The 26,258-nt window shown below is 41.6% G+C and overlaps 1 protein-coding gene across 2 annotated transcripts in view; it reads left to right on the top strand.

The window, feature by feature from the left end:
• si:ch73-22o12.1 (nectin-2) overlaps window positions 1-26,258 on the top strand; it is a 118,261-nt gene that overhangs the window by 32,088 nt on the left and 59,915 nt on the right. For both annotated transcript variants that reach the window (XM_008431331.3, XM_008431330.3), the window contains exons 2-6: window positions 10,498-10,607; window positions 13,492-13,741; window positions 18,168-18,461; window positions 18,689-18,806; window positions 19,998-20,146. In XM_008431331.3, the coding sequence (XP_008429553.1) occupies window positions 10,498-10,607; window positions 13,492-13,741; window positions 18,168-18,461; window positions 18,689-18,806; window positions 19,998-20,146 (921 nt within the window). The remainder of the gene's footprint in view (window positions 1-10,497; window positions 10,608-13,491; window positions 13,742-18,167; window positions 18,462-18,688; window positions 18,807-19,997; window positions 20,147-26,258) is intronic.

Genomic DNA, 26,258 nt, shown 5'->3' with positions numbered 1-26,258 from the left:
CAGCGCTGACGAAGGGGGGGAGGCAGGATCCGTGGAGGTAGAATGATGTGCCGGGCCCAAAAACAGACAAAGCAGAACCGGGACCCGCAGGGGAGCCGGGTGTCTGTCAGCCAGTAAGTTATTCAGTCACTTGTTCACTGCTGTCGCTGTCGCCGTGGCGATGGCAGGACAGCACAGAAGCAGACGTTATTTGTTTGTCACAGGAGGGTTGTGTCCTTTCTGTCCACACTGGACGACTTGTTACAAGCAGGACTTGACGCTTGAAAGCATCACATGATGGTCATGAAAGCCTCGTGGCTTCATGCTTTAATATACCACAGACAGGAAGTCTCCTTGAACACCCCTCCGTCCCTCCTTCTCTCCCTCTTTCTCTCTCTCTCGTTCAGCGCTCCCCTCCTGTCTAAGGTACAGTGTGGATGTTGGTGTTTATTAATAATGAAGAGGTGAGGGGAGGTGGAGGGGGAGACCTCTGCTTTCGTTCCTACTCTCGAATAAATTATTCACTCCTGGTGGAGAGAGGAGAACCTCTCCACCATGCGTGCGTTTCCTCTGAGCGCCGCTCTAGATGTGGTTTTGCTTTCCCAGCAGTTGTTGGTGTGGAAACGTGTTTTGTCTCTGCGTGACCACAAGTCACTTTAATCCCTCGGGTGTTTTATTTGTGTTCCTCCTGGCCTGGCCCGTGCTAAATCATTTAGGGCCTTGCGAATGCGGCTGGCTTGTGGATTCATCGTACTGCTGGTGTTTGTGCTGGATGGGCCTCTCCTGATTTTTCCTGGTTTTTAATTCCAGCCTTAGGATTTCTGTTTTGGACCAGTTGGACCAGCAGCTGGTCTGGTGTGAAATATTTTATTTGTTACGGACGATGGATGGAGGATGTAAGTGGGAAGTCCACAGAGGAAGCCGTTTGGAGGAGCTTGTAGTCTTTTTTTAATGTCTTGTCAAGACCCACACAGCTGAATGTTTTGAAGGTCTCGTTTTTATTCTTTCACTCCCTCAGGCTTTGGGAATGTTCCCGATTTTATTACAATAATTATCAATACCAGATATAATTAGCAGGATTCCTATTGTGAAACTTGACTTTCATATATTTTTCAGGTCTGGATAAGGATGGGAAACATTGATAGTTTTAGATTTTATTCACCGTCTCATTGTCTAAACTCCATCTTTAAATGTGTCCTTGCATTCATCCTTTCATCCATCCCCCTTTCTTTTTATCCATTTTGTTTTTTCTCTATGTTGTTCCATTCATTCATCCATCAGCTCATCAATTATTTCCTCTATCAGTTCACTTTTAATCCTTTCATCAATACATTATCAATATTTTTATTCCTCATTGATCCATTTATCCACCCCTTTCTGTCTATGCAGGCATCATTCTGTCATCGGTTTCTTTGTTCATCCATCTCTCCATCATCAATTTAGTTTAATTATAAATCGCAGATTCACAACTAAAATCTTGTACAATCTACAAAGTCTTATGTCGATAATATTGGTAAATATTGAAATGATATTGGGTAGTGTTCAGTTTTCTTTTCTTTGTGCTTCAATGACTTTGTGACCTTTACATTTTGGACATCATTTGTGTCCGTTGTGATCATCTGCTGCCATGAGACTCTGTGAACCTGGTTGGATGTTATATTAACATTAGAAATATAAGTTAATAACACTTGGAATGTTTTAGCCATCGATTAGTGCTCCAAATGGTCCTCAGCAATATGAATATTGCACACTGAAATTAGGAAATATTTGTGCAGCTTTAGTTCGGTTTACATTGAGAAACAACTTAATCGATTCACTCTCACTTGCATATATTCCAATTTGATCATATTCCAATTTGATCACTGCAGATAAATTTATGTTGCCAAATAGAAGAAAGCTCTTCTGTCTTAGCAAATCTAAATGGTTGCTTTGACTCTTGCTTCGCAGATTCTTCCTCCAATGTCAAAATTTGTGAAAGCGGGTCAAAGACAATGTGTTGCGATCCGGTGTTGTGAGAAGTGTAGAGTAGGATGTTGGGGTTCTGTGGAGTTGAAGTTTTTCATAGTTTTGAAAGGAAGAAATATCCCCAGTCTCTCTCTCTCTCTCTCTCTTTCTCTCTTTCTCTCTCTCTCTCTCTCTCTCTCTCTCTCTCTCTCTCTCTCTCTCTCTCTCTCTCTCTCTCTCTCCCTCTCTCTCTCTCTCTCTCTCTCCTGATGTTGATACACTTAATTGAAATGGCAAATGCTTATTTTTGCAAATGATGTTCGCCCAAGTCCTCGGGCATGTTTGTTATAAACAGCTAAGCGAAGAGCATGCAGCAGTGTGCAGATGCATGTGAATATGTGCAGACACACACACACACACCCTCGTTAAGCTCACACACTCATACCTCCTGGTGCAGATCTCTCCTCCAGCTGTTCATTTCTCCTTGGCACTTTGAAGCCTGTTCATGTCTCCCAGTGTCCCTCCTCCTGATCCCCTCTTTCTCCTTCACTCCCCTTCTGTCACATTTCATGCATTTCTGCTTCCTTTCCTTATTTCTGCCCAATTCCTCTCCTCTTCACTCTCTCTTCACACTTGCACTCAGTCTGTTATCAGATATTTCATCACTGAACAAAGTGACATGTTGCACTTTTTTCTTTTTGTTTTACTTGTTTTTGTTTCATCCCTCCCCAGCTCCTATTGCATCACAAAGATTTTATTCCACCTGTCTTCTGTGTGCAGCCGCTCTGTAACCATAAACCTTTTATTTATACTCATTTTTCTCTATTGCTTTTCTTCACCGGTGGGGTGTCTGTGGTGATATTAATGTCCATCTTCTGTGGTAGCCTTGAAGTCTTTGAAGTGTGCCTCTTTTATCAAACAAAGGGGCTTTTGACTCTGCTGCTCTGTAGAGAAAAAGCATATTGCATGAATGCATTAATATAGGATGTCATTGGAGAAGTCCATAATGCGACTTCTAAAAGTAGCCTTCCCATGTGTTATTGATTAGAAAAGGCCCTTTGGAAAGGTCAATGAGAATACGAGACACATCTCAAGTCTTCATTTCCTGGTTTTATTCTTGGCATGTCAAGCTGCCCCCCACTGTCAAATCTAAGCTTCGTCCAGAGTCTGCTCTCTGCATATCAAACTATCCGCAACTAAATGTGTGTGTGTGTGGGTGTGCGTGTGTGTGTGCGTGTGTGTGTGAGCGCGCACGGGCTAGGAATGCAAGTTAATTCATTGTCGATTTGTGTGTGTGTGTGAAAGTCAGGAAGTGGTGATGTCTGATGGGAGTGGTGGGCAGACAGACGGAGCGGCTGCGTTCGGGCTGATGCATTTCAAGGCTCCTGCTGATATCTGCACACCAGCAGCAGTTTCAACATGACACACGCATTACGTTGCAGTATCTGCTTTGGTTAATAACAACGCAAACATCACACAGAAGTCAGTCACACAGGCAGCCGTGTTGGGTGGGAGGCATTGTTATCCAAAGTGTCAAAAAGCACACTTATACCAGCTTTAGTGGTCAGAGTTTTGGACAGTTTTGACTTTTCGTAGCGCTTTTGGATGAATAGCCAGCTCCCCAAATTACAGACACGCAAACTGCAATTGTTGAACGTCGGCAAGTAACGGAGGAACGGATGGAAAGAAAGGGCAAAAATGTGGATGTACAGAACTGCAACATTAAAACTCTTCATATCTGACTTTTAGCTTTGAGTCAGAAACTTTGTCTCAGAATTGTTTTGCTTTTTAATCAAGTTAAAGCAAGTTTTGGTAATGTGAATGTCAACCCTGGTAGACGGGGTTTCCACTGTGCTTTTTGAGAAGAATTGGTAACCAGTGGGAATCCCATGTCTCTGCTCTTATAATACGGCTAACACGGTTACGTTGTGGGTTCAGTTTGGGTGTGCCGTTTGTGCTGCGGTGGCAAATATAACCACACTGGCTGGCTTGTGGGAGGTGCTGGTTAAGGAGTGAAATGCCACTTTGTTGTTCATGCATCTAGAACGTCTTGTTTCTTCAAACTTCAGTCATATATTCAATAAGTCTGCAACAAAAGGAGCTGTTTGTCATTGACTCAGAGGGTTTGGCAAGTTTTCCATGGGTGCAACCCACATACTGCTCAACCCCCAAATTCATTTTCCTTACAAATGTGGCACCATTTGATGGGAAACAAACAGATCTTACACACTTGTTGCTATGTTTTTAATACTCCATTCTTCTGTTAATCTATTCATCCTTTCGTCCATCATCCACTTGTCCTAATTTTTGATAATCTATGTAAATCCTGTTCTGACAGTTTGTATTTTTTAGCATGTTTATTTTTTAAAGCCTGAAACTACAGAAACTGCTGCCATAAACTCAAGCTGAACCTTTGTTTTGATGCTTTAAGCTAGAAAGGAGTGACATCTCTATAAAGTTTAGCCTGGAAAAGTATGCAATATCAAAATGAAAAGGGGATGAGGGGAAATCTGTCTGATGAATGAAATGGGAGTAAGGCTTTGTTGGCCAGGTCGTACTAAAACATTGTATGTTTAAAGGATTTTGCAAATCTGAGGAAGTAAAAGATAAATGGTCCATTCTCTGCAGAGTCAGGAGCAGACAGGGAAAATCTTTGTTCTTTGGATATACCAAAGATTACCTAAAAGCACCAGGTTTAGCAGGGCATTCCTCTGTGGGAGGATGAGTAAGTCGGCTTAAAACCTTTTGAAAATGTTTTAAAATCCATCCTGGAATGAGTGAGAAGCCAAAGAAGACAGACTGATTTGTTCCTGTTGGAGGGCGAGCAGCTGCGTTACTGTCTGAGCTCCTAACTTACTGAGAAACGCCGACCTTGCTGCGAAGTAATAAAAGACTGAATCTTTGTAGTTTGTTCTCCAACAAATGATATTCATCTTGGCTAAAAGTTGCAAGTGTTAAAAGTAATTTGTGCTGAAGTACCGAATGCAAAATGATCCCCGTCCTAATCTAATTAAGATCTTAAATATAAGACGAATGTCTCCTTAAGCACTCGTGCTTAATTTCAGACCATTTCAAAACAATTTAAGCCTCTCAACACAAAAAGACAACCTCTGTAATAATCTTGGATCATAATCAGAGCCTTGGTGCCAGTTTGTTGAAAAGCACAAAATTGCTCATTGGGAGCGTCTCAAAGCTGTGTTTGGCAGAGCTCCTGTTCAGAAACCACATGTATTCAAGGCGGCTGCAGAAACGGAGGCTGTTCAGTTGAAATATAACCCAGACTCTTGAACAATGGATAAGCAAAGTGATCCAATGGCTCAGCCTTTGCCACTTCTCCTCAGCGCTTCTTTTTCTTCCATGTTCAAGGATGCATTGAGTCCACAGTTTGCTGCTTACTCTTTAACTATGTAGTAAATAAGTAATTTCCTCTATATTCACAAGTTTGCAAGAAGCTGCAAGTCATTATTCGGAAACTTTTCCTTGAGAATAAATGATCCTGCTTAAGCTGCTCTCCATACGGCTTGTATCAAAACATTCTGCAGCAGAGCAGAGGGTGAGCGCCGCGGAATAGGAAAATAATGGAAATGGAGAAATTCTCACAGACCTGTGAGAATAATGAAAAGTGCAGAATGCTTACTGAGACAGCTGTGTGCCGGAGAGGCCAAAGGGAAAAACACACCCACATTCTTTCTGCGGCGCTCCGTCTTAGACACGCTCGCACTCTCGCACAATGGGCCGGTAGGAAGCAATCTTCAAGAACATGGAGAGCGGGAGGGGGACGCTTCATTGTAGCCCACCTGGCAGCGCAAAGCCGCTAGCTTGATGAAATGGCAGACTCACTGAGCTCTGAAGGCTGTTAGATATTTTAGTTGATGGCCTGCACTCCCTGTCCTCCCTGACGTTGCTGCTTTTCTCCAGCTTTGCGGCAATCAGGCAGAGGACGTGAATGCCATTAGGCGTCTGAGACGGTCTCCCAGGCAGCGAGGCAGACGGACACACACTGATAAGCGCATGTTTGGTTTTAAAAGCCACAAATGGGCTGCAGAGCAAATTAGGATTTGTGGGGATTTTTTTTCCCCCCTCTTTTTCTCACTCTTGCCTCTTGTAGCTTTTTCACAGTTTCACTCTGTTCCTTTATATGCACTGTGGTTTCCCATAAGCGCTGCGTTTCCACTGGAGGGGCCTTTTCCATAAGCCAGGGTGGCTTTATGGAGCCATTGTTTCATCTGTTCCACAGCAAGAACAAGGAACAAATCAGGTGATGGTCGGATCTATCCAGCGTTCATAAGGTGACTGTACATAAGTTATAAAGTGTAGTTGCTGGGACTGAAATCAAGAAACCTTTTCAGGATCCAAGTCAAAGAAGCAAGGCAGAAATATGGCTCTGGAGCTACAGTTTAGCTTTAACATTGCTAACTTGTTGGATATTCTCATCCTTCCCTAGTTTAATGTTTTAGATATGCTATCCCTTTACTATAACTTTAAACTGTACAAAATAAGTAAATTACATCTTTGTTTGCAAACTGATTTAAATCCAGTTATCCATAATCAATTTCAGTAAAAAAAAAATCAAATGAATAAAATCCCTGCATTCATAAATACACTTGCAAACTATTTTATCGAGATGTTATGTTAGAAAATACATCTTCACAACTTTCTAAGGTAAATTTAAACAATCAGTAAGTTAGCACAGTTAATTCCCCACTGGGACATGTTGCACATACTTTAGTGATCTGAACATTTAAAACATCTTTAGGCTTTAAAATTGTTCTGGAGTGTAACTATTATGAAATTAATACAAGTTATGATTGCAGGCCAGATTGTAATCCCGAACGGAGTGGTCGCTCAGTAGGAGTGACCCCCATTCAACCTTGTTTCGTACCTCACAGTCTAAGCACACACAAGAAGTGGCCTGGGTAGAATTGTGACGGGACTGAGGAAAACGGTTGTGGTCACACGGTGGAAATGTGTCTCTGTTCGCTTGTGGAGTCCACCCTGAATCAATTTCCGTGCTCTGATTCTCTCCCACCCTCATCAACCGTCACCTCTCCATTTTTAGTCGCCCTTTCCACTTCTTTCTTTTCCTCTCTGCCAGACGTCTTTGTCCCTCAACTGTCTCCTATTAACCTTGTTTACCGCTCACGACGCCTCCTCCTTCCCTCAACACATTCACTCGTCGCTCCCTCTTTACATCCTCTATTCCTGGCACCAACGTTCTGTTCACACCCTCTCATCCTCACTTTCCTCGCATCCGTCCTCCGTCACTTGCGCATTCCCAGGCTGTCTCCCCCTTCGTCTGATCACTTTATCCCGCCATCCTTCCAGCACACGCCCCTCTCAGACTCATTTTCCTCTCCGCAGATGAACGGTGGGAAATATGGAAATGTCAGCGTGACCAGGCTGGAGATCAGAGTGAGAGGACTATGTTAATATGGCAGGGCTGTCACAGCGCCATTAGCATAAAAAGTCTGTGTGCACGCACATCATGTGGGTGTTAAAGACATAATGATAGGTGACAGTACTTGGGTTACTGACATCCAACTACTTGAGAAGGTTGAAGAGTGCAGTTTTTGGATGGGATGCTTCAGGTTTTACATGTTGGCATTTATTTTACCTGCAGCCAGCAGAGATTTTGTAAAGTAGAGCAGCAATGACACTCTGCTTCTGGTATTTTCTCTCTTCCCCTCCCAATCTTCTTGCTCTCCTTTTTTTCTACTCCTCCTCTGTTTTACCCTTGAACTGTCTTTTGTTCTCCAGTTCTCTTTAGTTTTTTTTGCCGGTCCCTGCCTTCTGTTGTACTGTGGCCACTTCTTTCCCAATGTTTACACTCTCAATTAGCCTTCTGAAACGCGTCCTTGCTCCGACATTTTCCTGAGCGTTTTATCTTCATATTCATTCTTGAACTTCTCTTCCTGTGTCTCCCCCTTTAGTGACACTTTAAGTTTTCAGGGTTTTTATATTTATTTTTTAGAGTGTGTGGGAGGGGGGGCTCTGTTATGAAGGTTGAGGCTGTGTAATATTCATTTCTCCGGAGGCTGCAGGAGTCTGAGGCCAGCCTGTCTCTCATCTCCGCTCTGACGGGAGCTGATCTGTGTTGTGTCTCCTCTCATTGCAACTGAATGACTGATGCGAACCTCCCTCCATCTTGACCCCACGTTGCTTTGTTTGTGCATCTCGATTGCGCACACTGGTATTTGCACAACAGGAAAAACATGCCTGAACTTGGAGTATTTTTCTTGTTGCACAGTTATGTTTATTTGTTTCTTTTGCACAGGTCTAGGGGTAGCAACAGTTTTTTAAAAGTATTTTAAAGGCTCCTTAACTGTACAATTATATTCCTTGTATAAAAGCATAAATGCTAAAATACTTTCTCTGTTTTGCAAACGTAAGCTTTAAACAAAGCGGCGAATGTTGTAGGAATATCTGTGCACTTCAGTTTGCATTCATAAAAGTAGCAAAATTAGGAGTTAGGGAAATATAACCATCAAGAGACGCAACTTGATGTTGAGCAGAAGTACTTTAAAAAGATATTTATGTAAACACTAAAATTAGAGCATCTATAAACATTTATAGATGGTAATACATCAGAAAGATATAAAGATGTTTAGCCAATGTGCTAAAATTAACCAAAATTAAAGCAACAGCATATGTAAAAAGACCTACAAACATCAAATAGAGACTCATCCTTGTTTGTCTTTAGTCGCATAGATTACTGTGACAGTTTGTTCACAGGTTTGTCTAATGAATGAGACTTCTTCAGATGATCCAGAACGCTGCTCGCATTCTCACTAAAACCAGGAAGATGAAGCAAATCACCCCAGTTCTTAAAACCTTACACCGGCTTCCTGTAGCTCAGAGAATCATCTTTAAAGTACGGTTAGTTTATAAACCACTGAACCACTTAGCACCATCATACAGTAAAGACCTGCTGACATTGTTTCAACCTTCCAGACTGTTTTGGTTCTGGTTCTGGTCTGCATCTCCAGAACAAAACAGAGAAGCACCATTCAGTTTTCATGCTAAAGGCTAAAAACTTCAGCCAAACTGAATAAATGCAACTGTGTTAGCATGCTAACTCTTAGCATTCCATTAGCTTTAGATAATCTCTTTAACACACTATTAGCTTAATCGCGCTAGCATTAGCATACTGTGTGGGCTGGAAAGTCCAAACCGCTCTATGAAACCTATAATTAGCAAACCGTACGCTGAATAAAGGACAATTAGAAAACCACTCTGGATAAGTCTAGCAGACTTTGCCAATACACCCAAACCACAGTGTAATAAAAGGTTTAATTTTAATCCAGTTTTCTCATTTTCTGCTTCATTGTGTTCTTGCTGCTCCAGTCGCACAAGTTGACCCAGGTATTGTTAGACCAGTTCAGGTAGATAAATCAGAAAAATTGCATTGCAAAATATATCTTGGGGGGTCCTCGCATATATGCAGGGTGTTGTTGACTTGCACGGTTTCTGTGTGTCCGGAAACGGGGAGAAAAGTTCCGCGTTTCACCCCAAAAAGGATCAGCACTGCTCCCACCGGCTGGTTAGCGGCTGTCCAGAGGTTTCTCTTTGGCTAGAAGGGGGTTGTTTTGTGGTTGCAAATTGGGCTGGCGCTGTGAGAGCTGATGTTATTCTAGGAAAGTCTTGTTTTCCTCCACTTTCCCACTCAGTCTTTCATTCCTTCTGCCCTCATCTCCTCCTCTGTATTGATATTTCATATCTCCCCTGAGATGGAGAGATGTGCTGTTCATTGCTTGTCAAATGAGAGACAGCGCTGCCCTTATCTAGTCGACTCCACGTTTCATGCGTGTTCAGCTTCGACTCAGCTGTGCGTTTCACATTAGTTTCAGTGCAGCGGCTCAGACACGGCCCAAACTGGTAGAGCTGGTCTTGCAGCTAATTGCGCTGCATATCTGCAGCTTGTTGGCAAACACGCAATCGCTCCACAGCACCGGCTGCAGACATTTTGAAGTTGTGTAACTGCAGGTAATCCATTCTTTCTTAAAACTGGTGCCATCTTGCTGACATAAACTAATGTGGGCTTATTCACACAAGTAATTACATTTTCACAGAGACCTGCACACACAAACAGGCGCACACACAGAAAGAGGAGCAGACTGCCGGACTAAAACTCTCCCGCTCTGTATTTCTCACACTGAGAAAAGCATATTTATTTTGACTCTGCTGTTACACAGGAATGTGTCGGCACAGCAAATGGCAGGCTATAGAGAGGCATATCCCATCCTGATGATTTATGACCTATGTTCAAAAGAAGACTGGTTTTTGCCTTTTTTTTTTTTTTTTCCCGCTGCACATTTGCCCCCCTATTTTTTTATTTAATTTTTTTTCTCAGCTACTTCATCCACATGAGCAGTCATGTAGACATACCAGCCTCTTGGCCTACTTGCCTGGGTTCACTAATATTGTCCTCTGTTGTACCAGACAGATCCACACAGTCCCCATTTATCATCAGGCTTATTACCGACATGATTCCTGCGCTCCCTTTCTCCGTTTCCTTCCCTGGCGTAGGAAATGACTGTGGCTAATGTTTTTCTCTCTCTTCTTTGTTTCATGCAGGGACATCGGGTCAGCGGGTGAAGGTGGAACCAGAACTAGCTTCATATCCCGGCCAGACGGTCAACCTACGCTGCGCCTTCCCGGACCCAACGGGGATTCAGCTCACAATGGTCAGACTCCCATTTCCAAAATGAAATTATCTTTTTTTCCTCAATCTGGATTTGATTATCTGTGTTCACTGATGTGCTCATATCTGCCGTACACTTTTGGCTTTCTTCACCCAAACATTACAGCATATTGCTGCCTTGTGGCTCAGTAATTTGGTGAAATTGCTTGGAAATAAAACAGGGTTTCTGCAGGGCCTTAAAATCTCATGAGGCTCCAATTTATTTATTTTCCATTTAGGGCTTTTAAGAAGTCTTAAATATGTTGAGGTTTTGAATTTCATTAAGTATCATATTACATTTATACATGGCAGCTGTGGCTCAGTGGGTAGAGTGGTTGTCTTGTAATCTGAAGGTTGTAGGTTTGATTCCAGGTTCCTCCTTTCAAATCTCAATGTAGACATTCAACCCCAAGTTGCCCACCGAGCTGCAATAGGGGTGTATAAATGTATTGTATACATTTAATAGTGCTTTGAGGTGCCAAAATTACTGGAAAAGTGCTATAGAAATTGAGTCCGTTTACCATTTGTTTGTGTATCTTATTTTCTTGAGAGTGGCACCAGCAGCAATCATTTCTGATGTGAGTTTTTGTCGATTAAACCCCTTGATGCCGAGTGAGTTTTCCTCTGATGCTGCAGTCTAGGGATACACATTACATACAAAACAAATATAAATGAAGAGGAGCAGATAAAATGATCACAAATCCACAGTGTTGAGTTTGGAAAGAGATAAGTATATTTAAAAAAAAAAAGAAGCAGGAAAACGGTGTAATGATAAAACTGATGTTGCACAGGTTAAGCTTGCTTGCTAGTTTTTAGTTGGAGATGAGACAAAATATAATGCACCCAAGTTTTTTGGCAATGTTAAAATATACTGTCATATAAATTGATGATCTGTTAAATTCAATGGTTGATATCCGGTATTTTTGTTTACAACCACTTCATTCAGTCCTATTATGATAAACAATGACGGACAATAATCACTCTCAGCTGTAAATAGCTGTAAATGCCACTCCTGCTCTGGGTAGCTGTGTTGTTTAAATTGGTAAGCACCGGTGAAATTGATCAATGAAAATCTAATAATGAGGTGTTCAAACATACCGACACCAAAGAAAATGTATTTCTCTCAAACAGCTGCCAAACACTCATTTTGTCCTGCATAGCAACCAAAATGGCAACAATTGACACAAATTCCCAGTCTGGGTCACCAGGTGTGGGCGCGTCATTCAGCTGTCGGTTCAGTCTTCACTGTTTTGTGGTTCTTACAGTCGTTCAACCAATCATGTCCAGAGAACAGTATGGAAACATGTCTAATTACAATTCATGGCGTATCTTGGCTGTAGTTCACCTCATTGCTTAGTTTTTAGCAGAAACTCATTATACTGTGGTAGAAACAGCTGAGATCTTCCTCTTGTTTGGTTTTTGACTTCTTCCCTTCTCCTATCATATTTGTTCATTGCTCTTCAAAACCAAGGCGCTGACTCTTTACTACTTCCAAAATCTTATTGTTTGGTCAGAAATACACAAAATGTTAAGTAGTTCATAGTGATGAGGCCTTTAAATCAAATGTTTGTAAATTTCACTCTAGAAGTGCCTTGTGTTTAAATTGAGTTTGTTTTTAAGTTGCCATATCGTAACAGTGTTGTGATGAATGCTGCAGTAGGCAACGTTTAATAAAAATGTCTTTACACATTTTTTAAAACTGTCGCTAACTGTACAAGACAGATGATCTTTGAAAAAATCTGCCATTTGCATTAATACACCACCAAGTCAAACGACCAATCAAAGCCAGGAGGAGGGTCTTGGTGCTGCTCACATGCTACCCTGCACAGCGTGTACAAGCTCAATATCGGCGGTTTTCTGCAGCTTAGTAAATAGCGAAGAAACATTAGCTAAGCTGCTAATGCAAAGAAACATTAGCTAAGCTGCTAATGCAAAGAAACATTAGCTAAGCTGCTAATGCAAAGAAACAACCCAACATTCCAGGAAAACAGTTTTCCAGGAAAACAGACTCTGCTGTGTGTGAAGGAGGAACTGTAGCACAGCAGAGAGCAACAGGAAGGGCGTGGGCATCACCTACATAAACATCATTGACAGCACCAACACCCGCCTCCTGTCTCTGATTGGTTGTTTCTGACTGATGGTGTATTTCTGCACAGGGAGAAGGTAGATGAGCTTGTTTTTTTCTTTTGTTTTTATATTATCTGTCTAGTACTACACTATCACAATAAAGCAACAGTTTGAACAAATATGTAAAAAAATATTTGTATAAGTTTTCTACTGCAGCTTTAAAGTCTTGAACTTAATCTACTGAAACTGTGCAGCAGTTTGACCGCTATAATAAATGATTCAGTTACATTTTGACAAAATTTTGAAGTTTTTGTGCAGCTGGAGAAGAACAATTCACTGAACTCAAAGGATCTTCAGTTCAGCTTCATGTGCCGTTTTTGTTTTTAATTAGCCAAATTAAACCTTAATCTAACAAACGATTGCTTGCAGAAATCATTCTAAGGCAGCCGATAGGTTTTTATCACATTTGAGCTTAATGTTTTATTACTCTAAATAAACAACACTAAGCTTCATTTTGCTTCAGGGGATTGAATATGGTAATGGAAACCACTTCTTGGTTGCATTTAAATGAAATGGAAGTGCACAACTTTAGCAGCTTCCCAGAGAGCAGCTGAGAGTTTTGCTCCTGGAAATATTCCCATCCATATTCATACCTGCTGCACTCACCTGATTGTAATTCTGCATGTGTTGCTCCGTGTAGTTTACATTTAAATCTGGACGCCTTCAAAGGCTCTCCAGTGTTTCTTATCGATGCCGTGATAAATGAGGTTTGCAGTTCTTCTCTGCTGCTTTATGCTGACCCCAAACGTGCTCCCTTGCAGGTTACCTGGATATACGAGCCGAAGGATGGAGAGAGGATGAACATAGCTGTGTTCCACCCCACCTTTGGCCCCAACTACCCTGAGTCCCAGATGAAGGGCAGAGTCACCTTCAAACCCAGTCCGCCAGAGCTGTCCAGCCCTTCCATCGAGATCAGTGACGTCAGGATGACGGACGAGGGTCGGTACGTCTGCGAATACGCGACGTATCCTGACGGCAACGAGCAGGGCATCACTCAGCTGGTCATGTTGGGTAGGTCACAGTCATAATCTGCTGGTTTTAATGATTTTGGATTCAATTACTCTCAATGTGAATGTTTTTGTAAAGGTTCTGATGAGCAAGAAATTCATTTTAATAGTATAATAGATCTGAGAGCCACTTGTGTCTGAGTCTGTAGGCGACACTTTGTTGAGCAATGTGGCTAATAAATGAGCAATTTATGAATTTCTTTAGGGGCATCGCAATAAAACTGAACATAATCAAAGTTCAGTTACTTCATTAGTTCAATTTTGCAAAGTCAAACTCAAATTGTGTAGCTCTATTACACACAGAAATAATTTCTAAAGTTTCAATAAATTTCTTTGTGAAATTTAGAATATTCCATTAGACAATATAGGAAAGTTGTTATGGTTTGTACAGAGACTGTGGAGTGGAAGTCACTAAAGAAGCTCACTGTTCAGATTGCCAACTCTAAACTTGTTGAAAGAAAAATTCAGTGGAAGGAAAAAATGTTTTAAACATCTGCACAACTCCAAAGAAAAACTGAAGCTGTGAGAAGACAGTGAAGCAAAACCTGTTCAAATCTGAAAGAGATTTGTAAGATTTGGACTGCAGCTGGATTCAGAGTTGCAAGTCAACAAACACGATTGTTGGTTCTTCTGTAAGGCCATTCTTTAACCAGAGAGGACATGTAGAGGGCCGTACCTGGGCTAAGAGCAAAAACAACTGAATTACTGGTTAGTTTGTTAGATATGTTTGAATAAAAGTTACATTTTGCATTTCAGTTCTAAATCAAGACTCATAATCGTTCTCTCTGCTGATGAAGAAAGGAACAGTAACATCATCTGCTGATGTTCCCTGTCCAGAGTGAAAGCAGCTGCATTTTAACCACCTCATGATTGTTTCTGGCAGCTTTTCAGCAGGACTTTCTAAACTACCAATAACTGCATTAACCCTTTGCAGTCGAGGTCTAAATGGCCATCCCAGTCTCTCTTCTCTGTGCGTCAGTGCTCGCTATGAAGCCATGTAGTGATAGCTAGCAAAACTACTACTAACCCTACACACACCACAAACTCTAACACACTTATAGTCTAAAAAACCCATCAAAACACTCTTAGTAAAATCCACAGCATCGCTGCACCCTAGTCTCTTGCCGTATCCAAATCCCCCCCCTCGTCTCTTTCCGCGTGTCTCCGCGTGTCTACCTAGCAACAGACCATCAACACATTTTCATTGGTTGTTTCGAAATGTGGTACATTTAGACCCCACAAAATGAGGTGGAAATGATCGATATTATTTCTGGCTTTATTTTGAAGTAAATAACCACAAAACCAATATAAAAACACCACTTTTATAAAGTTTGAAGTCCGTGCTGTCCAACAGAGTCGAAATGAAAACTCGGTATGCCGTCTGTTATTACGAATCCTTATTAATGCGTCGCATGCTTGTACGCCGCACGGCGAGCAGCTACTACATAGGGTTAATGACCATCAGAGACCAGACTTGATTACATGACCCAGACCCAACGAGGCAGACTGGGAACCCGGGCCTCCATTAGACCTCAGCAGAACTTCTTTCTGATTTCATGCTGCTTTGCATTGATGCAGGTTGTGATGCTTGGATGGAGGTGCACGGAGATTTTTTATTTTATTTTGGTGCATCTCAGCAAAAACGTTAAACACCACAAAATTTTGTTATTTGATCCAGTTGACAGATGGATACGAACTTCAATAATTTTTTGAGGATTATACTAAATGACTGAATTTTTCATAATCAGTTTAATATATAATGCTTTTCACACTTGGTGTTTCCCTCCTTCCTGAGATCCTTTTTTTTTTTTTTCATGTTTGTCACACTTGTTAAGTTTGTAACAGTGGTTGGCCATGTAGCTTTTTTTATTCCTTCAGTAATGAACTGTACCATCATTTAAAAACTCACTTTTGTTTTTATTTTTGCTGATTTTGACTGATGCTCTGAAACACTGAAGTGTGACAAACGCGCAAACAAAAACCAGGAATGGAAGAAACTAATTTTCGCACCCGTGGATCTCGCTGCAAGTTTGAATCGCATATTAAAATGAGAAGGTATTTTAGTTTAAGATGTGACTGGATGTTAGCAGGAGGAACTTAAAGTCTAGTTTTACTCCAGAGTAGTTAAATGTAAATCTCTGTTCTCAACAAGTGTTGCTGACGGTTTAGTCTAAATGAATACGAGCTGGTATTTGCAGCACATAAACAGGGCCTGCTCCCAGTTTATCAGCCAACTATGTCAACACAGAGTTGGGAAATTGTCTGATGTTTACCTCTGCTGTTTTTCCTGTCTGGTGCCGTTTTCTCTTTGAAACTCTACGGTGAAATAAGGCTGACACGTTTCAAAGTGAAACCAAAAGCTTGAAACCGCAACACTGTTTCCATGCTTTCATGGTGTCAGCTTTAATCCAGCTATGCTGTACAAGGTGATGATCAACGCCTCACACTGCGGCTGATGCCTCTTTGTAGGAACTGTTAGATTGCAGCTGCATCTGAAAATGTGCAGCAACAACAAATTGGGTTAATTGGCAAAAGTTAGTCACAAGTTTGCAGTAAATAAATGAAAAGTTTTTTTTAATCCAAATTGAACTCTAAATCCTACTTTTAATATCGTTGATAGTCTGAGAAATTTGTACCCAGTGCAAAACATCCAGAGGTTTCTGTTTTTTTATTAATTTTTTTGTAATCTCTTTAAAAAATCTATGTTTACCAATTGAGTAAATCAATGGCTAAATTAAAGCTCATCCAAAAAATTTTTTGAGTGTTTGGTCTGTGTTTGTGCAACTCTTGAACTGTCAGAGTTTAAGAGTTGTAATATGAAAAGAGAGATTGTAACTTTGATCCAAACCCTTAATTTTTGCACCATTAGGATTAATGTGGGCAAAAATGTTGACTATTCAGAAGAAAGTAGATAAAAAGAACCATTTGGGCCCACGGAGGATTAAATTGCTTAATACATCTAATATTACAAGTTAAATAGACCTTAAAATTAAACGGAGAACGACCGTTTTAATAACCATTGCAGTATGAATCAGCATTTTCCTTGGTATTTTATAAAAAAATCGTAAGTTTTTGGAGCAGTGTGGCGAATATAATATTTTTTTAAAAACTTTTTTTCCCCTTTATATCAGATATTGGCCCATTCCTGTGCTGAAAGTCTCAGTTGGTAAAAATCTGCCATTGTAATGCAGTAATAGAACAAATTTATTGTTATTTTTTACGTTAAAAATGTAATTCAAAGTGACGTAAACACGTACTATTCCTATAAGTTATTTGTAAACTTAAAAACTCAAGTAAAAAATGTATAAACTTCATCCTACTTAAATTTGAACCTATAAATCTGTTGCCTGAATCTTTTATTTTTATTTAATAGTCAGTGAATGAAGATATTGTTCTGTGCAATGTAACCCAGATCAAAGATGATCTGTGCCACTTCACAGGTTTTTAGTTTGAGTTTTTACAACTTTCACACACCATCAACACATTGATTAGTGAGGGTAAAATCTAGAAGAAGTTGGCCAGCTGTCCTTAGTTTATTTCACTTTTCTTGCCAAAACTGTTCAGCCATTTTCAGTTTTCCAGACTTGCTGAATCTGAGCCAAGGGAAAGTGAAGCATTTATAATTTTTTTTATATATATATATTATTTTTTTGTGCAATGTGGTCACCCATCTGGCTATGGTTAGAAAATACTTACCTAGGGGACAAATGCAAGGCATCTTGTGCTGCTGTTTAATTCAAACATAGAGTTTGAAAGGATTTAGCATCAGAGCCTTATTGCTTTTATAAGGGGCACCAGTTTTATTCTTCTTAATGTAAGACAGGCGAGGCTCAGCACCCGGCGGCTCGGCGGCCCCTCGCCTCTCCAACTCGCCGATCCTCTGTGCTTCCCCTCAGGCGGCGTATTGATCTGGCTGCTTGTCATGCCTGCTGTCAGTTCCTGTCTTCCTGCTCTCCTCTGATCCCGCAAAGCTATCAGAGAGGGCAAATGAGAAGGGAGGCGGCGCGGAGGGTGAAATGACTGACATCATGTCGTCATTTAGAAACGGTGTATGGAAATGCAGCGGGCCAGTCGGGGACGCGGCTTATCGGCGTCGGGTGAAGATGGGCTATAGAGAGGAAGTGGATGAAGAAATGAGGCAGGATCTGCGAGTTTCGCAGGCTTGCCTGTAATTGTTTGTCAATGAAATCTCAGGAGAGGGAGAAAGAAAAAAGATTAACTGGACAGAGAGGGTTTGATTGGGGTTGGGAGGGCAGAGGATGTTTGCATTTGTCAGCCAGACTGACTTAAATTGTTTATCAGTAAAAGATAATTGCTCACATTATCATTTCCCTCAGCCATCTTATTTTCTGTTTATCTCTCAGTACATCCATTAATCCTCTTTCTTTGTTCCGCCTCCCTTTGCATCTTTTCCTCGACCCGTCCACCAGCCAAGCCCGTGAACTCCGCCGCCACCGTAGCGGAGGTGGCCGGCACTCAGCCGGTTGTGGTGGCCCGCTGCGAGTCCAAAGATGGCCGCCCGGCGGCAAAGATCCGATGGGTGACCACAGCCAAAGGCAACTGGACAGAAACGTCTAAGACGGGCGCCGACAACACGGTGACAGTGACGAGCGAGTACCGCCTGGCGCCGACGCCCTCGGACAACGCGAAGGACCTGACGTGTCTGGTGAACCACAGGACCCAGCTCAAAGACGAGAGCATCCCACTGAAGCTAGCCATTCGGTGTAAGGCCACCTCCCCACACACACACACACACACACACACACACACACCTACACACACACACACACACACACACACACACACACACAGAGCCCCTGCTCTCATGATTTCCCCTGGCGCTCACACTAATGTGATAGGCTTTGAACATTTCAAACCTCACAGTGTATAATTAAACTTATTTCCCTTCCTTCCCCAATTTCCCTCCTGTCATTCACTCGTCCTGCGCCAGACCCCCCTGTGGTTGAAATTGACGGATATGACAACAATTGGTACTTGGGCCGTACGAACGTGGGGCTCCTCTGCAAGGCTCACGCAAACCCCGTTCCTCACTCTGTGCAGTGGACAACGTGAGTATTGGGTCATTCTGGAGGCTTTATCGTTTTGTCTTTCTGCCGTTTAAAGGTTTCCTTTCCTTCCTGTAGTTTACTCTTCAGTCTGCAGGCGTTGTACAACTGTAATCATAATTTTTATTATTGAGGCTGAAAAACGGTGAAATGATTGAGATATTTCTCATAATAGGATTTGAATTCTTCCACAAACGCAGCACAATGACTCTTGTTTTCCTTAATTAGTGGCCGTTTGTAAAGCTGTAGGAACTACTGAAATAATATATAGGAAATAAATCTGGACATTTTAAGCTTGGATATTTAATTTTTAATAACTGTCTTACTATAAAAGTCAGACGATCAATTATTTCACATAGAAATGGATAATCAGTTCAACTGTTGACCTGAATCAAATTATTTTCAGCCTTATGAGCTTTAAAATCTGGTCTTTTCCTGATCAGTGGAACCTTTTGTACGGCCTGCCAGCTTGTGATAACCACACAGACTCTGGTCAGATGGTGATACTGGGTAAATAAGCTTTATGTTTGCTATTTTGGTGTCAGTAAGGCGTATAAAAATTAAGCTAGAAAAGCGCAGTTTAAAAGTAAACAAGTCGAGACGTGTGTGTTTGGTTCTTTTATGCTGCAAAGGAGAGAGAGAGAGAGTGAAACTTAAAGCAGATAACAGGAAGGTTGAATGAACCACAACATAGTTGCTGTTTTTTTTAATCCTCTTTCGCTTTCAACCTCTTGACATGGAACAAAAACTGTTTTAAAGTGATGTTGTCTCCCATGTGTGCTTTTACGCCACTCCTGCTGATGCTATGAATGAAGAATGACGGCATTTAAGATTGGTTTTCTTTTCCTTCCTGTTTTATACGTTGTAGTTCTTTAAAGAAACTGAGCCAAGTTGACTGGTTGGTGAAAGATTCACAAAATTCTGGTTGGTTCATCTCCAGTTATCAACAATATTGGAGCTGGGGAAAACTATAGTCATTATAATTCTAAATGTGATTTCTTCTTCCCCATATTGAATAGTGGATTTAATTTTTAGGAGAGCTGGACACTGGTTATTTTCTGCCAGTCAAGATTAGTGGAATTTACTGGGACTGAACAATGCAACACATTCTGCTCATATATAAATTTCCATTTCTGCCTCTCCTCACTGCTTTTTCCTTTTCTTTCCTACGCTGATTTGCTCGATTCCCCACAGAATGACAGGACAGATGCCAGATACCGTGGATCCCAAAGAAAATGAGCTCAAGGTGTTGAAAGTGGACAATTCTGTCAACACCACCTTCGTGTGCGAGGTCAAGAACAGCATCGGGACCACCAGGGAACAGATCACGATCAACGTCAGAGGTGAGCTGCATCCTGACTTGAGCAAGCTGCACTTTAGTTTAACTCTTACAATCAGTGCATACATCTTTTGAGTTTGATTCAAAATGTGAGCGCCACATGTGTGCATTCGTCACTGGAAATGATTAATTGAAGTGTCCTTTTCATGCACTTCCCTGCTACGTAATGAATTGGCATCACAAATCCACTCATCTGCTGCTCTAAATAGATTAAAAGCAGTGCTTGGTGTAATTTGCACGAGTTGCAAATGTCCATACATGCTGATGAATTGTACATATTTAACGCATCAATAAAGCTTTGAGAATTCCAGCAGAGTGAAAGCGAAATGCACTGCTGGCTGTTCATTCATTACGTAAACTTACCTCAGGCTTGTGTATGAAAATATTTATATCCTGAAAACTGATGAGCTGGAACCAACTGCTCTTTCATCACAAGAGCCACACGTTTCCCCGTGTTTTATGCTCTTATTGCTTCCCCAGGGATACACCTTGTTTTCCTCACATGCCACATAAACACTGCAGACACCCACACACACATTTCCTCTGTGCTGAGGTCGATCTTGGGTGTTTAGTGTAAGGTTAGTGGGTCCAGCTGCTCTGTCCTTGGTGTGTGTGTCTGAAGGGATGTAAATGCTGAGTCAGTGTGTGCATCCGTTTGGATTCTTTCCTTCAACATCATGCCTCTCCTTTTCTGCTTTCTGTTAGGAGTGCGTGCCACTTTTTCCACGTCTCTTTGCATGCCGTTGATACTTTTTATGCTGCAATAGTGTTCAAGGTCCCCTGTGTTTGTTTTTTTTGTGCATCTAGAGGCAATTTTGCATTTTCTTTTCATTTGGCCTCCATTTTTTTGATCTGTTGTTTTTTTCTGTTTTGTTTTTTTCAACTGAGGCCTCTTTAGCCTGAAGCCATTTTTGCACTTTATGACTCCTCAGAAGCACTTACATGCATTAATGTAAATGGAGGACCCAAAGCAAAGGAAATGAGCAATAATCACACTTCAGACTACAACTGTGAGTGGTGTATTTGATTTGAATAGATGTAGATTTTATAAGCTGGTATGAAACCTGCTATGTGTTAATGATGCATCCGTCTCACAAGTTGATGCAGGATTTTAGGTTCACAAAAACACAACAAGAGTAGGGATATTTTTGAGAAAACTGAAGTTTTTTCACAAACTTATTACATTTTCTTTGTCTTATTCTAAATCACACTTGATTTTTCAAAAAAAAAAATTGTAGTTCTTATCCTAACGACTCTATTGACAAAAAAGAGACAAAAAAGTCATTTTTTTGAGTGAGAAGAGATGTTTAAAGAATATCCTTAAATTTAAGCTCTTCAAAAAATATTCTATTTTGAAATAATGGATTTTGATGAATATCAATTTTGCAATTGTCACTGAAAAAATGTTAACTAGTTGATCTGTGGTAATGTTTCTAACTTCTGTTTGTTTGCAAGTGATAAAAATGTAAGATTTTTAGGTTTGCAGTGTGAACATTCCTTTTTTCTCTATTCAGTGAAAACGTTAAGAGATTCTCTGGTTGTGTCTGATTCAATGCTACTATTTTTAGTCTTTAGAAATGCAATTGAAGTGCTTGGAGTGCAGAAGTCCTTCTGATGACGGATAGGTTGTACTTCTAGAGCCGTTTGCGACTGGAGGCAAAAAGATGATAAAATACATTTGGTCGCTTCTTAAAAATGGTTTGGTTAAAATGTTAAATCTTTTTGTCCGATCCCTCTCCAGACTCATTAAACAACTGAAGCAACTCTTAGTGCCAAAGAGGAGCGGATGCTAACTGATGGCTAAATAATGGTTAGCCGTTTTCTCACAGTTCTAACAAATCATTTGTGTCTCTTCTTCCACTCTCATTGTTAATTTTGCTACCAAGTTGTCAAAATGCTTCGAGATAAATTATTTCTCGGCACTGGAGGATGATTATTCTTTATTGCGTCTGTAGGCGAATGTTGTCAGCTAGCCTGATGAGTAATTTTTATTAGCCGACTCGGTCAACGCGGCGTGGCAACTCAAGAAGTACTTTCATTCTTACTTCAATGTTTGAGTCTTAAAACTACTAAATAGGTACAACAGGTACATCTTCAAAGCACTAACCTTCATATTAGAGGGATTGATATAACTTCACGTATTCCTCTTCGAAATGAAGAATTTCAACTTAATTTTAAGACGTTTTGATAGGGAAAAAAAACATAGTTTGAAAAAAGAAGAGAATTTTGCATATTTATTTTTATTTTATATCCAGAAGTTTTTAAAAACTACGACATGGAGCAGCACTTTTTATCTTTTGCTAAGAACTAAAACAGATTTTGTGTTTCTGGTGTTACGACCCGGCTGGTTCAGCTGGAGCAAAACGGATTTAGATATGGACTTCAAGAAATAATTGAGATTTTGTTGAGCAAAATAAGCAAAAAAACAAGCAGGCGGCATCATGGCATCTGGCATCGCTGAGGCCAAAGCTGGTGGATCAGGCAAGAGTCGGGCAAAAGCCGCCCAGAACCAGAGCAGCTGGTTCCCAGATCGTTAATTGGGAACCTGCAGACATTAACTGGTGGTCCAGTCCGACAGTCGAACCTTTTTCTCCACACAGCAAAAGGAGACAGTGGTTGATTTTTAGATATTTGCCGAGGTAGATAAGGTCGATCAAGGAGATGGATTTCACATGTATCAGTTGATCATTGATTAAGGAAATTGGGGAAGATTTATTGTCTGGCCCAATTTATCGACGCACTTCTATTAAATTTCAATGAAAAATGTAAAGTCAAGAAGTTAATGATTTGGAGAAAAGCTAACCCATGTTGAAGTAAACGCGTCTAGCTGCAATATTGAGCCTAGCTTTAGTCACTGTTTACTCATCCTTTAAAATTTCACATAAATGTCAACATTGTTGCTGTTTCAAATCAGAAATGATCATTTCTGATTCGAATCCCACAGTTAAGTGTAGTCTGTGAGAAATTGAGGAGATATTTAAAGTTTTACTGGGGATAACATCGAATGCTGGGATATGTTTTTGAAAAACAGACTTCACTTTGCCAAGCGATATCAGCCCGTTAAATATTGCAAGATCTGGTAATACCCGTTGAGTTGCACATGTTTTTGTGTGGCCACTCTTATTTGTGAAAATCATCCATCTATGCAGACATGCATTCATGCGAGGAAGAGCCTCTGATGGCGTTTCTGTGCTTTGAAGTAAAAATGTCTAAAATGGTGTCAGTAAGACTGGAAAAGGGGCCACGCAGTCCCCCCCTGCCCCCGCTCTGTTCCAAGAGTTCAGCAGGACCTTTCAGCAGAGTTCATCCCTGCATTTCACCTCATACAATATGCATCTCCTTCCACTCTTCTGTGGCATGATTGCACTTAATATGAAGTTATTTTCTGCTGACATAGGAGTAAACTGTGTCTATAATGGAGGAGAAAGTACATGTTTTCTGCTGGCTGCGTCTTAAAAGCCACCCAGGCTCTTCATGCTCTAATTTTTAGCTTTTTTTCACCCTCTTCATATTTTGCTTGTTCGTTCTGATTATCGCTCTCTACTTCCTCATCTTCGAGGTCTCTTGGCTTTTTATGGTGCCACAGTATGCGTCAGTAAACCCCCGGGGGCCACTTTCTGCTGCTACATGCAGTAGTAGTGTAACTGGCCTTTTTAACACAAAGGATTTTTCCATCTCCTGCTGTGTTTTACAAGTGAGGAAGACTGGAAGATCCCACGAGCAGGTGGAGGAAGATGGAGACTTGATTTCAGACTACAAAGCCAGGGAGTGTGCGCCCAGATAAATCGGTGCCAGCATGCACTCTTTAGTCTGAGAGGGTAAAGACATGAGGGACGGAGGGAGCGGGAGCGATGCCGACAGCATTTAAAACTCCTGTGGGAATCTTGTGCCACTGCGTCCAATGTGCACAGCCATTGGCCTCCGCTGTTGCTCAGCGTAGTGTGTGTTTCTGTCACTCTTCAAGCCTCTCAGAGCGGATCAGTCACCCTTTGCTGCTTCAGCTCTTCACCGCTTTTCTTCTCAACTCATTCGTTCCTCTTCTGCTCTCTTTCTTCCCGCAATTATTTTTCTTTTTTATTTTGCGTTCTCATCTTTTTTTGACCTCTTACTCTCTCCATTATCATTTTCGGTCGCATGTTGAACTACCCACAAATCGCTCATCCATCCAGTCGGGTCCTTCCTTCCTCCTTCCCTCCGTCCTGCTCCAGTGTTACTCATTTCCAGAGGAGGAGGAGGATAAGATGCGAGCTAAATCTGCCAGCAGTTAAGAGGTGACTAAGGCGAGCAGCAAATGTCAGAGTGAAGTATGATTGTGGGAAGAGGAACCTATGGTGGAGAGAGATGACTTCAGATGGGGGTGTGATTCAGACCTGCAGAGACTAATGTGGATCTTTGTAGACAAACAGGGCTAAGAGGGGCCGACAGGCGTGAAATGGTCAGCACCTGCTACATGGCAGGTCCCCCGCTCCTTGTGTTTTTTATTTTTTATTTTTTTTTACCCCACAGCTGCATGACACACAAAAACATGAATCCACTCCACTCTGTGACTCTGCGTTACTCGAGTCCTCTGCCCTCAGCCGTGCCCTGCGTACACAAGGCAAAGAGAGGGATGGATGTCCTCTCTTCTCCTTGCCTCTCCTCCTTTCATTTTTGATCCTGTTGCTTAGTCATATGCAAACATACCCTCTTCTCTTCTTTCTTTCCCTTTTATCTCTCCTTCGTCATCTCCTTGGCTCCACTTGGCTCTTTGTTGCATCTTTCATCTTCTTGCTCAACGTACGCTCTCTCCCACTTCTCTCATTCTCAGGTTGTCGTTCAGCCTCCGCCTGCATCCTTGCTGATCTCTCTGCTCGGAGAGGATGCTCTTACTCCCCCCCTCCCCCTCCAGCGTTCTTCTCCTCCTCCACTGTCCATGCAATCTCCTTCTCCTCTCCAGCTTAACTCTTAAATAGCAGCAGCTCTTCCTTAATCACAGCTTAGTAGTTTCCATTTCTCCTTCCATCCCTCCATTCTGGGTTTCTCTCAGGGGGACTCTTGTGAGGCTATAACCTAGATTCCCTCCATCTTATTTCGTCAGTCCAAGAAGAAAGTGGGGGCCGCTCAGCTGTACGTCCAAAAAAAAAAAGAAAAAAAAAAGTTAAATGTTCTGGATTGAATCTCCCATGTGGTCGGCGCGGCTCCTCAGTTTGGCGGAAAAGAGATTTCCTTTCAATTCGGTGCAATCTCTCCCATTTTCTAACTCATCTGAGGAGACGGTTCAAGGTCAAAGGGGCTTGGCTGTTTTTCCTCCACTGGGTGAGGGGTTTTTCCTGTGCACGCGCGTCTGCCTGTGTCTGTCAAGCCATGCGAGAAACGGCCAGAGCTCAGGTCTGCAGGAGCCAAGTCTCCCCCTCCAGCTTGCGACTGGCCCCCTTCCCGACACTAATTAGTGCACACATGCACAAACGGTGGCGCTCCAAACCCACACACGGCTCCGTTCGATAACTTCAAGCTCTGCTTTACGTGAAGTCCAGCCCAACGTCAGATCGCCGTAGACCGTAATGGTGTGGGAGGACTAGCGAGGCTGCGACCACGTCTGCATTTGCGAGGCTGCAGTGAATTTTTACTCGCGCTCCGTCTCCCTCATTACTCTCGCTCATTTGAAGCGTACAGTCCTCTTGGACAAGACTTCACAAGAAGCAGGCTGTGTTTTGGCATTCACAATATGCTTTCTGTGTTTGGGGCGGGGGGAGGAATTGCTTGCTGTAGTGTAAGGATGGCAAAATTAGTATATTTTTAGTTATTTTTTACTGTCAAATAACGAACGGGATCTTATTACGGTTACTTTTTGTCAAAACAAAAAGCCTTTAAGCCCAAATACCATTTCTCAACAAGCTTTTAATCAGTTTAGGCTATTTTCCCCAACTTAACAGCTAAAACAAAAATATACTAATGATATGAAGTACAGTCGGCCTTGGGCTCCTTGGCTAGATTCATTTAAAAAGGAAATGCATTCATGGAAGTGATTTTGGTGCCTTTGTATCATATTTTTTTTATTTTCCTCCCTGCATTAAGGCACACCCTTCGACATAGCTGGCAGAAAATAACATAGATATAGAAATTGATTTTTTTTTCTT

Source organism: Poecilia reticulata, chromosome 16 (genome assembly GCF_904066995.2).
Source record: "Poecilia reticulata chromosome 16, P_reticulata-male-v2, whole genome shotgun sequence".
NCBI classification, from domain to species: Eukaryota; Metazoa; Chordata; class Actinopteri; order Cyprinodontiformes; family Poeciliidae; genus Poecilia; species Poecilia reticulata.
Note: the sequence above shows the minus strand (reverse complement) of the source record. Positions and strands in the feature narration are given on the sequence as shown.